This window comes from Lissotriton helveticus, chromosome 6 (genome assembly GCF_964261635.1).
Source record: "Lissotriton helveticus chromosome 6, aLisHel1.1, whole genome shotgun sequence".
Lineage (NCBI taxonomy): Eukaryota > Metazoa > Chordata > Amphibia > Caudata > Salamandridae > Lissotriton > Lissotriton helveticus.
In genome coordinates this window covers 1,888,583,188-1,888,595,701 of record NC_136067.1, presented here as the reverse complement: position 1 = coordinate 1,888,595,701, position 12,514 = coordinate 1,888,583,188, and the positions used below count along the sequence as shown (strand labels likewise).

The following is a 12,514-nucleotide window of genomic DNA, read 5'->3' as shown; positions in this document are numbered from 1 at the left end:
CCTCATGTGCATAGGGGCGTGCCCTATGCAAATTAGGGAATTCCTTTGACTCTGCGCCCACGCCAAATTATAGAAGCAGGCACAGAGGCAAAGAAGCTCTCCGAAGGTGCACGGACAGTGCGCCATTTAAAAGGTGGCGCACTGTCAGTGCGCCTCCTGACAGCAATCCTCTGCAGGGGGTAAAGGGGGCCCCATGGACCCCCAGACATCCCCTTGCAGGCAGGTGCAGGTGCAGTGCAGCCGCCTGCACTGTGAAAACACGGAGCAGCTGCTCCGCGTTTCCACACGTATGCGCTGCCCTGGGTGCAGCTCTAATTCGCAGTTGCCCTGTACACTGAGCGCAAACAATCACAATGCATAATACGGCCCCTGATGTCTCGCTTTCCCACATTTGTTCTAAGCTAGCAACATTATTTCCATCAGGTAAACATGTATTGGGACCAATTAGAATATTTTCTTTATTAGCCCAATAAAGTGTTGCTAGGGTATGGACAAAAATATCAAGACTCTATAACTGAGTCTTAGGAGTGGGGAAAGGACCCATGGAAGTAGGCCAGATTTCAATCAAATCATGGGGAGGGTGGTTACCCAGGATCATAGTTTCACTCTTTCCCCCATTCAATTTTAGAAAAGAGCCGCTCAGCCATCTTGCAATTTCTTCCAGGCAAAAGCGAAGGCAGGGAGGGCAACTTTCCACTTTAATGAGCCCAATCACCAGTTGCGTATCATCCGCATAGGTGACCATATGAACTCCAAAGGGACATTCACAAGCCTAATAAAACACATCACAACACCCCCAAAGGTTACTCACAAAGCCACACTCCGTCCCCCTAAAGACACTTTTACAAAGCCCTCCAGCACCCGAGACAGTCACAACTCCAACAGACCCCAACAAAGTCTCCCAACAGACCTACACATATCTCCACAACAGGACCTTGCTAAGCCTCCTAATAAAACATCAAACCACAAAACTCTCAAAATGTCCAGGAAAAAAAGTTATTCAACCCCGAAAAACTCTCCCAGTGGCTCTAAAAAACTATCACAAAAAAGTCCAATAGACCATCACAAAATCCCAAAAGATCATCACAAAGCGCCAAGGGGCACAAAGCCTTCAAGGGGGACCATTTAGCCCAAAGGCAATGGATATCTGTGTGATACTGTCGAACCATGACCCTCATCATATTCTGCGAGGGGGCCCTATCATGTTGCGTTACGCCATTGGTGGAACTCGGGTCAGTAGCATGGGCAGGGCGTAAATATACAAAAGGTTTGCAGCATAGGGGAGGCCCTTCCTGGGTATGTGAGAGGAGTGCCTCAGTCCTGTGGAAAAGTGGTTGTTTTGCACGATGAGGCAGCAGTCACTTTTACTAGTATTTTATGAATGAGGGCGTGTTTGGGATTCAGAGAGTAGAATGGGTAAGTTAGTCTATTTTAAAGTTTTCATTTATTGTTCTTCTCAAAGGCTGAACTAATTAGCTACTCGGTAGAGTCTTCTGGTCTGTGCCTTCCAAAAGTTTCTCTTTTTCATCTAAGCTCAAAGACTGAAACCTCTTCCAAATTGACAGTAGAAACGTACAGTCACGGCCGAGGTTTTTGCTTTCAAGCCAAGGATGTAGGTATCTCTTAGGCTTAGTGTTTTTAAGTGTGCAAGCATGCAATTAAAGGAAGGAAATAACAGGACAACAACCCTCATTTACCTTACACAATACACTTACAAAACCCTGAACTCCCAACAGCCTCTCATAACGTTCTTACCAAAATAATACACTCTCACAAAGACCCTCAAAATCACCAGAAGACATTCACAAGCCTAATAAAACACATCACAACACCCCCAAAGGTTACTCACAAAGCCCCACTCCGTCCCCCTAAAGACACTTTTACAAAGCCCTCCAGCACCCGAGACAGTCACAACTCCAACAGACCCCAACAAAGTCTCCCAACAGACCTACACATATCAGCATAACAGGACCTTGCTAAGCCTCCTAATAAAACATCAAACCACAAAACTCTCAAAATGTCCAGGAAAAAAAGTTATTAAACCCCGAAAAACTCTCCCAGTGGCTCTAAAAAACTATCACAAAAAAGTCCAATAGACCATCACAAAATCCCAAAAGATCATCACAAAGCGCCAAGGGGCACAAAGCCTTCAAGGGGGACCATTTAGCCCAAAGGCAATGGATATCTGTGTGATACTGTCGAACCATGACCCTCATCATATTCTGCGAGGGGGCCCTATCATGTTGCGTTACGCCATTGGTGGAACTCGGGTCAGTAGCATGGGCAGGGCGTAAATATACAAAAGGTTTGCAGCATAGGGGAGGCCCTTCCTGGGTATGTGAGAGGAGTGCCTCAGTCCTGTGGAAAAGTGGTTGTTTTGCACGATGAGGCAGCAGTCACTTTTACTAGTATTTTATGAATGAGGGCGTGTTTGGGATTCAGAGAGTAGAATGGGTAAGTTAGTCTATTTTAAAGTTTTCATTTATTGTTCTTCTCAAAGGCTGAACTAATTAGCTACTCGGTAGAGTCTTCTGGTCTGTGCCTTCCAAAAGTTTCTCTTTTTCATCTAAGCTCAAAGACTGAAACCTCTTCCAAATTGACAGTAGAAACGTACAGTCACGGCCGAGGTTTTTGCTTTCAAGCCAAGGATGTAGGTATCTCTTAGGCTTAGTGTTTTTAAGTGTGCAAGCATGCAATTAAAGGAAGGAAATAACAGGACAACAACCCTCATTTACCTTACACAATACACTTACAAAACCCTGAACTCCCAACAGCCTCTCATAACGTTCTTACCAAAATAATACACTCTCACAAAGACCCTCAAAATCACCAGAAGACATTCACAAGCCTAATACAACACATCACAACACCCCCAAAGGTTACTCACAAAGCCACACTCCGTCCCCCTAAAGACACTTTTACAAAGCCCTCCAGCACCCGAGACAGTCACAACTCCAACAGACCCCAACAAAGTCTCCCAACAGACCTACACATATCAGCATAACAGGACCTTGCTAAGCCTCCTAATAAAACATCAAACCACAAAACTCTCAAAATGTCCAGGAAAAAAAGTTATTAAACCCCGAAAAACTCTCCCAGTGGCTCTAAAAAACTATCACAAAAAAGTCCAATAGACCATCACAAAATCCCAAAAGATCATCACAAAGCGCCAAGGGGCACAAAGCCTTCAAGGGGGACCATTTAGCCCAAAGGCAATGGATATCTGTGTGATACTGTCGAACCATGACCCTCATCATATTCTGCGAGGGGGCCCTATCATGTTGCGTTACGCCATTGGTGGAACTCGGGTCAGTAGCATGGGCAGGGCGTAAATATACAAAAGGTTTGCAGCATAGGGGAGGCCCTTCCTGGGTATGTGAGAGGAGTGCCTCAGTCCTGTGGAAAAGTGGTTGTTTTGCACGATGAGGCAGCAGTCACTTTTACTAGTATTTTATGAATGAGGGCGTGTTTGGGATTCAGAGAGTAGAATGGGTAAGTTAGTCTATTTTAAAGTTTTCATTTATTGTTCTTCTCAAAGGCTGAACTAATTAGCTACTCGGTAGAGTCTTCTGGTCTGTGCCTTCCAAAAGTTTCTCTTTTTCATCTAAGCTCAAAGACTGAAACCTCTTCCAAATTGACAGTAGAAACGTACAGTCACGGCCGAGGTTTTTGCTTTCAAGCCAAGGATGTAGGTATCTCTTAGGCTTAGTGTTTTTAAGTGTGCAAGCATGCAATTAAAGGAAGGAAATAACAGGACAACAACCCTCATTTACCTTACACAATACACTTACAAAACCCTGAACTCCCAACAGCCTCTCATAACGTTCTTACCAAAATAATACACTCTCACAAAGACCCTCAAAATCACCAGAAGACATTCACAAGCCTAATACAACACATCACAACACCCCCAAAGGTTACTCACAAAGCCACACTCCGTCCCCCTAAAGACACTTTTACAAAGCCCTCCAGCACCCGAGACAGTCACAACTCCAACAGACCCCAACAAAGTCTCCCAACAGACCTACACATATCAGCATAACAGGACCTTGCTAAGCCTCCTAATAAAACATCAAACCACAAAACTCTCATAATGTCCAGGAAAAAAGTCATAAAACCCCGAAAAAACGCTCCCAGTGGCTCTAAAAGATTGTCACAAAAAAGTCCAATAGACCATCACAAAATCCCAACAGATCATCACAAAGCGCCAAGCAAAATCACAAAGCCCGCAACCCCCCCACACACACACTCACAAAGCCACCAAAACACCAACATTAACTTTTACCGTCTACATAGCCTCCAACATGCCCTAGGAATAGTTTCTTACATTCCAGATGATTATCGAGAGCTACCTAAATATTTTTTATATAAGGCATGTTCAAGAAAATCCTTAACAATCAATGAAGAATTGTCCAGAATGGCACAATCTATCAAATAAAACACAATACGGAACATAGAAGCAAATCCATAATTAAAAAGAGTGTTCGTTTGAATAATACAACAGCACACTACATGACAAGACATCGGCCCGGGTTCGCTCACACACCCTGTGGAGGAACAATCCTAGAATACCAATATTGTAAAAGAATCTTGAAAACCCAACATTACGATCAAAATGAGATGGTCTCACTGGGGTCCCAGCAAGTAAAGATATTCCGCATCAACATCACCACCACATTTAGCATCCCAGCGAGGCCAAAGGAAGAAAGGGCAAGGAAATAGATCTGCCACTTCCTCTTCAAGGGAGGGCTCCTTCCAAGACCCTCTGCCATGTAAGGAAACATGTGCCTCCCTCCCCCAAAAAAGCATCTACTGTGAGGATCATGGAATGCTGTAAAATTACAATTCACACCCCAGTGTGTATGAAGAGGGTGTATAAAGTACTTACGCTCCCAGCCCACAGCTCTGCTGATCTTCCTGTTAATTTATAATATACATATATCGTTTCTCCCTTTTTAAAATTGATAAAACGGCAGTCAGGACCGGTGAAATCTTCTACTGCTTTACCGCGGCACAACAACACTAGAAAAAGAGAAAAAGAAAAAGGCTTTAGTGTGTTGGAACGACAACTGCCAATCGCTGCAAGCACTAAAATAAGTACAACAGTCGTTGGAGAGGAGCAGTGAAAAGGCCATTAGGACGTTTGGACAGCACTGGGCGTACACACACCCTCACCTCCCCAGAATGTCGGCAGTGGTGCAAGATTCCTTCCTTGCGCAGAGTAGGTGCATTGCGTGCAGGTGGTCCGTAAGCGTCCTGTGCACGCGCACACCCTCTGCAGAGAGCATCCATGCAAGCTTCCCTCACACACCGAACCGGTTCACCCGTGGCAACGGCAGCCCAAGCTTAACGCACCAAACTGGTGAACGCCATGGACAGCAGAAGGCCATGATTCCCTCAAATACACCGCACAGGCACCGCACGGAAGGCAGCAATGCATGCTTCCCTCAAACAACAAAAGTGAAGCCCAGACAGCAACACTGCAGGTTCCCTTCACACGCCTCAAGAGAGCAGGCCACAACATACACGAGCCCTACAACTAACCGTAGGAAGGTTGAGGCTTGGGCAAGGATCAGTGGGAGACTCAAACTCTGCCTGGTTGTGGTGTCACTGTCAGGGGAGTGACAAAACTCAGATGTAACCCTGGGAACTGAGGACCAGGACAGGGCTGGAGGTAAGTGGGATGCAGGCAGGAACTGTGGCTGTGGGCAAGCACCATAAAAGGGTGGATGGGACATGGACAGAGATGAGGGCAGCGGCGGCTGGTGCGTTAGGGCTCTGCCCCTAAAATCTGCAGGTCTCTTTTAACACCTTATTCCCCATATTTAAAACAGACTAGAGCAATGTATCGGTGCCCGGCAGCCTGGTTCAAGTTCCAATTGGGAGTCAGGCAGCCAGGCACTGCAGGCCAAATATGCACTTGTGCACAGCCACAGAGTTATGATCTCAATATCCAGGGCATACATGTTTCCACAAACAGAGACGGTGCTGTAGCAGAGTGTGGGGCAGCTGCAACAAAGTCGCATCTGATGTTGCTGGCTGAAGGTGATAGACCTCGCCACCCCACTTTTTCTCCAACCTCTCCTACAGTGTAATGCTTACTAAATAAAGACTGCCCTAAAGGTACAGTATTACCATCCTGGAGGGAATCGGAGAGCCTTTCACCGATACCATGCGCACCATTAGGGGAGGGAAGCAGGCTTCGTGGTTGTGGTTTTCTATTAGATCATCCAGCAGCTGCAAAGCCCAATGGCATCGCTGCAACCACACAACTGTGCTGTGCAAGAGAACACTTTTCAAGTTTCAGTGGAACCGTAGGATTTTTTTTATGGTGGTATTAAAACACTACAGTTTAACGTAGAGTTTTAATGCTAGTGTAAAACCTTGTAACATGTGGCAGGAGTGTCTGTCCCACCACTGGCAGTGAGGCCAGGCAGAAGAGGGATGGGGCGAGCACAGAGACAGAGGCACACATACACAATGGGTCAAATAAAGGCTGCAACAAAGCAAACTTCCTTCACGGAAACAGACTTGGTACAGGCAGCAATAGTTCAAGTTTCTCACGAACAAAGGACTGCAGCACAAATGCAAGCTTCCCTTCCACAGCACAGGTACAATACTGACAGCAACAAGCTTCTCTCACACACAGCATTCAAAACTGGCAGTGCAGGGCAGGCATCAACGCTGAAGGTTTTGCAAACACAAGTGCACCCTTTCTCTGCTCAATGTCTAGCACTGTGGACTGGGCACAGTGATGAGTAGCGAGAGGGATTTTTGGGGGGTGGGAAGAGTTGCTCAGCACCTTAACAGAAGGTGACCATGGGGCAGGCCTCTATGTGGGCGAGAAAGAACAGAGCAGATACAATATGGCAAAGTTGTAGGAGGGGTCCATTAGCGTTACAAGAGTGGCATGAATGCGTGACAGGACACTTGTAGAGGGCTGGGGAGGCACTCGGCACCATGATCAAGGAGCTACAAGGAATAGAAGAAGGTATATGATTTTTTTTGTAGGTCTTGGCTAAAAAAAGTTTTAGCTGTCTGTTGGCAACGCTTATTGTTCCCAATACAGAGCGGACTTTGGGTCACCCCTGTAGTCATGATTGCATGGCTTATTGTCTATCTCAGGTGGATGCTTTTGATTTGATAGCTTTCCTTCCTATTCTTCAGTTTGTCATGATGAGAAGAATTTCTGTCTCACTCTCTTCCGATTCTGATTGTATCCTTCCGCTGATGATTTAACTGAACTCTTTTTTTTGTGGACTCACAACAGACAGCTCCCAACTGTCTGTTGAGGCAGCACTCTGTACAATTCCACATAAACTCATCCCCTGTTCATTAGATAGCTTATTTGGCAAACTCAGCTCTGCTTTTTAGTAGGGATTTCTTTTTTTTCTTGCACTGACTTCCAATTGGCTAGGATGTAGCCTTACACTCCTACGGCCAATGTACTTTTTTTTATATTACATGGAAGTACATGCCTTTGTCTTCAAAGACACTCTTGGCCCATGACTCATCCTATCCCTACCCTCCTGGACCTAGGTTCAGCCTATGTGGGAAGGGTATGCCCAGACGTGGGTCCCGTCCTCACTACGCCACTGGAGTCAAGCTATCCTGGCTGATGACGGCTGATAGCCAGAAACTTGTCCTAGGATGCTGGATTCCAGTCCAGGGAAAACATGGCTTGGCAGTTCGGGCTGGACTGTTCCCATGAGGCACAGAGTCAAGACTGATTTGCATATGGCCATTTCTGAACTGGGGTGGCTTGGTGAGCAAAATAACGATGGATTAAACCCAGATCTGTGACTGGGGGTGAATGTTTTGCCATTGTGCAACATTCCGCCCATCATCTTGTGTGTTTTGCTTCTCAGTGGCATGCCAGGCACCAGATGGTGTCCTTGGTGATGTTGTCCCACTAAACTATCCAATGCTGCCCTTTTACATGGTGGTAGACTCTATTAACTTTGCCAACATCAGAGGCTTATAAACTTTGCCGGCATTGGAAAGCCAATAGTGGCAACGGATCAGGTTACAAGAATTGAAAACAAGGAACAAACTGTTACTATACTATCAAGATGCCACGTTGCTTGACACAACATGCGCTGTCATCACATCACAGCAACACTTGTGATGCACATCACAACGCAGCAGCCTTTTTCAATAAATATAAAGCAATGTTTCCATTTCTTTCTTTAATTTTACCAAAACCGATCAGGAATTGGTAAAAGCTTATTACACCGTTTTCTCAACACTGGAAATACAAGACCGACCATCTTTGTCAATACTGGTTTAATTTGCATTTAGCACCCCAAAAAAGTACATGTGTTTACTTTCTTGTTTCTCTGTCCCCTGTTTGCTCTATTTTTCTTCCCATTTACGTCTTCTGATCATGCTTTACATATTTTCTGTATTTACTTATTTATTGCATGTATATTTAATGTTGGGCCAGCAGCCGCAAAGCGCTGTCGGTGTACTCACTTCCTTTATTTAATGCATGATTTGTTATATTATGCTATATTATTAGTAACTGTATTACAGCGCTATCACCCAGGAGAGTAGCCTGGCACTGAGCATGTAAGTTTAGCCTCACCTACGTGAGGCAAGGAGAAGGAGGCTCAGATGTTTAGTGATGGGTCGTTCCACCCTTTAAAAGCAACGTAGAAGGCTCGACCTCCCAGTCTGGTTTTTCATAAGCGAGGTATGTGTGCAAGGAGGACTCTGGCTGATCAGAGGTGACTGGAAGGTTTGTGAAAGGAAATTAAACTTAAGGTAGGTGAGGCTTATGCTGTGTAGTGCTTAGCAGGTGTGGGTGAGGATTCGAGTTCTATTAGTTTGTAGTCTTCAAGTGAGTTGCTTGCTGATTCTGGCGTACAGAGTGTGTCCATAGGTTGGGTTTCTGATGAGGTCCCTGGTATTGATACTTAGAGTGGATATGGGTCCTAGTTCAGCCAGTCACAAGGAGAAGAACAAAGCAAGGATTTTTTTCTGAAAATCACAACTTCTGTCTTGTCATTGCCGAGTTTCAGGTATTTGGACTTACCCCAGTTGGTGACTTTGGTCATGCAGGTGGTGAACTTATTTATTGTTTCAGAGTCTTTTCCAAGAGGGAGAGTATGAGTTGTGTGTCATCAGCATTCGAGAGGATGTCATGGTCAAAGATGACTCTGGCTGGAGGGCTGAGGTATGCACAAGCAAATAGACAAACCCTGCAGTTCTCCACCGATGAGCGAGCATCTGAAGAGTAATTGGGCAGGCTGAATGCTTGAGTCCTGCCAGTCGGGAAGGAGAAAATGCAACAGAGAGCGGCCCCTAAATTTCAAATATCGTGTAGAAGTCAGATGAGGATAGGCTGGGAGACAGCGATGAATGCAGCTGATGGGTCCAGGAGGATTAGGTGTGCCATGTCTCATTTTTCCAGGATCATTCGGATGCCATCTGTGTTGACGATGAGAGCAGTTTCTGTACTGTGATTGGTTCTGAAGCCAGACTGTGTGGCATCGAGGAGTTTACGGTTGCAGAGGTGGTCGGTGAGGTATCTGTTGATGAGTTTCTATGGACTACAGTCAGGAAAGGAAGCAAGGAGAGCAGTCTGTAGTTTGTGAGTGAAGATGGGTCTGCAGAGAGTTTCTTGAGTAGTGGATGGACTTTGGCGTATATCCATGTGTCCAGGAAGGTAGCTAAAGAGATGGAGACATTGAGGATAGGCGTGAGTGCTTCGCTGATGGAGTGTAGTGTGGTAGGTGTTCTGGATTTGTTGGTGGTAGCATCTCAGGGCTTCTTTGAAGGTTTCTTTCTCCACAATATCTTGTCCCATTCTCCAGCTGCACTCCAGTTGTTTGCAGTGATGTATCATCATCTCAAGTTCCTCTGTGTACCAGTGGGCCTACAGTCTGGATCTTGGTTTTTTTTCAGCACTTGAGGGGGGATAGGGTGTCAATGGAGGTGTTGAACTATCTGTTGATACTTTTGATAGTTTCCGGCAGCTTGTTGAATCTGACAGCAGCGTGATCGGTCCAGGTGATGGATGATGGCTTGTCAACTGTGATGTCAAAGGTTTGTGAAGATTGGGTCCAGGAGGGGTATGGCAGAGTGTGTGTATTCGGTTAAGTATTGGTGAGGCTAAAGTTTCTGAGGTTTTCTAGAACACCTGCTGAGTTTAGGTTGGCTCCGTCTTCCAGGTAAAGGTCAGATCCCGGAGGAGGATGAAGGTATTGCAATCAATGATGAGGGATGCAATGAAGTCCATGATGGCGCTGGCATAGTTAATGCATAGCCCTGAAGGTCTGTGAACCATGGTTCCGCTCAGGATGAAGTTATCTGTGTTTCAACATGAGGAATTCCATGTTGCTCGTTTATGTGTCCGTGGATAATGATGTCCTTAAAGATGATGGAGACTCTGCCTTCAGGCTTGAGTTGACAGTCCTGTCTGGCGATCTTGTAGCCGTGGGGCTGGCTGAGTTGGAAGCTGATGCCTGGTGCGGCCAGGTTTTCATGACGAACAGCAGGACTAGGGCGTGGTCATGTAGCAGGTCCCAGATCTCCGTGGCATGTTTGGAGAATAAGCGTGTGTTGGGGAGCATGCATGAGAGTGCGGAGTGCTGTGTGGGTGAAGACTGGTCTGTGTGAGGGTGGGATGTTGGGGTGAGGGGGACTGTTGGTACAAAAGGGGTGAGTGCTGGGTGTCGGAGAGGGCATCAGAACTTGAAGCAGGGCCAGGAGATTGTTCCATCAGTGTTGTGAGGCATGGTGCGGCAGCAGAACAGTGAGTAGCAGCCGGGCTTGAGAGTGTACAGGTCGTGGCTAGGTAGAAATCGCCATTAAGTTGATTCTGGGAGGGGGGAGTAAAGGAAAGGAGAAGGGGGAGGCTGAGAGGGGACGAGGGAAGTGGGAGATAGGGAAGGCAGGAACGAGGTAAGGAGTGTGCGGGTAGGGGTAAAGAGCAAGAAATATGCCAGTGAAAACAGGCACGGTGCAGTAACAGCAAAGCGAAGAGAAGGGAAAAAGGCAAACGCAGAGACAAAAAGGCAGAAAGTAGCAGTGGAGAAATAGGCAGGACGAAGAATATGGCACTGTTCAGTATGAAGGAAGCAGAAGCGATGACAAAAAGGCAAGAAAGCAATGAAGTAAAACAGACAAAATGCAGTGACAATAGAGCAAACAAGCATTTGCAATGCAATAGGTCTCGCATTTGCAAAAGTTTGAGCTATTGGTATTGTAAATGACAAACCTTTTATCTATGTATTGGTTTTGAAAACAGATAAATAAATGGCATTGTCATTTATAATACGAATAGCTTAAAGTTTTGCATTGTAAATGACAATGCTTTTTATTTATGGTTTATGAAAAAACAAATAAAACGCATTGCCATTTAGAATAGCAACAGCTCAACCTTGTATAAATGCGAGACCTATTGCATTGTAAATGCCTTTTTGTGGTAATGGGGTACTCCCCATGAGTGAGAACTGAACCAAGAAGTAATCCAACTCCACCATTGATGCTTGGAAATATCCCCAACAGAGATGAAGTTTTGAAACATTTGAAGAACAAATTGACTTGTCCCACCTCTAGTGTTAGCAGGGGTCGTATATCTGTAGGAGGTAGCCTAATTTTGGACTTGGTAGGTAAATTACTACATGCTATCTCCCACGTTCTCTCATTGTGAGATTTCTGCAAGAAATCCAGTATTGAAAAAGCTAATAGGTCTGGCGTTGGCTGTTAGCCTTTTTGTTTTTGCAAGGCCTGTTCTCGTTCGTCATTGCCTTTGCCAAACGTTCTTGGTAGGGGAGCTGCTTGGCACTCACCAAAATATAAACAAACGAATAGGCTAAAAGCAAAAATAGTTTTTGGTCTAAAAAAATCACACAGTGCCATAATAAATCCGGCACTGAAGGGGACTACTTTGTGTGCGGAGGTGGTCTTTGTGCAACAGCAGAATGCCGTCACTCAAAGTAATGTTAGCCAATAGCTGAAGTGGGCTGGCCCATGCTGTATGCTTTGGTGGGTTGAAGAAATATGTGAATAACCAAAAACAGACCAAGGGATGAAAAGGGATGGTTTAAATTCCTGTAAGCAAATACATTATCTATTATTTCAGTAAAATGAGAAAGTCTTTGCTAACATCAGACTTAGCGTTGCAACGCTAGGCTAGACCTAAAAATGGAAAAGTCAAAAACAAAAAGTGAAAAGAGGCAAAAGAAATGGAAAACAGGCAAAAGCAAAGTAATGACAGAACCGGAGTTTGAGAGAGAAAGGAGCAAGGCTGGAGCCTCACACGCACAGAAGCATCGTCAGAAAGGGCCTGGTTGGAGGACAAGGCACAGGTAAGTCCTAGAGGCTAAGCATGTACCTGCTTAATAGCTGGTACGCACTGTGCCGGCTATTCTTTTCATTTCTTTTTTTGTGCTCCAATATCCATGCTCGATTTTGACTTCACTCCAACTTTTTTTAATTTTATTATTATTTTTAATGGCTGCCAGGCGGCTGCTAAAAACTTCATTCCGCTCACATAGTTTTTCAA

General features: G+C 45.3%; 1 protein-coding gene across 2 annotated transcripts in view; it reads right to left on the bottom strand.

Moving 5' to 3' along the window:
- The window catches only part of MIA3 (MIA SH3 domain ER export factor 3), a 353,545-nt gene that overhangs the window by 326,199 nt on the left and 14,832 nt on the right, over positions 1 to 12,514 (bottom strand). For both annotated transcript variants that reach the window (XM_078649820.1, XM_078649821.1), the window contains exon 2: positions 4,889 to 5,022. In XM_078649820.1, coding sequence (XP_078505946.1) covers positions 4,889 to 5,022 — 134 coding nt within the window. The remainder of the gene's footprint in view (positions 1 to 4,888; positions 5,023 to 12,514) is intronic.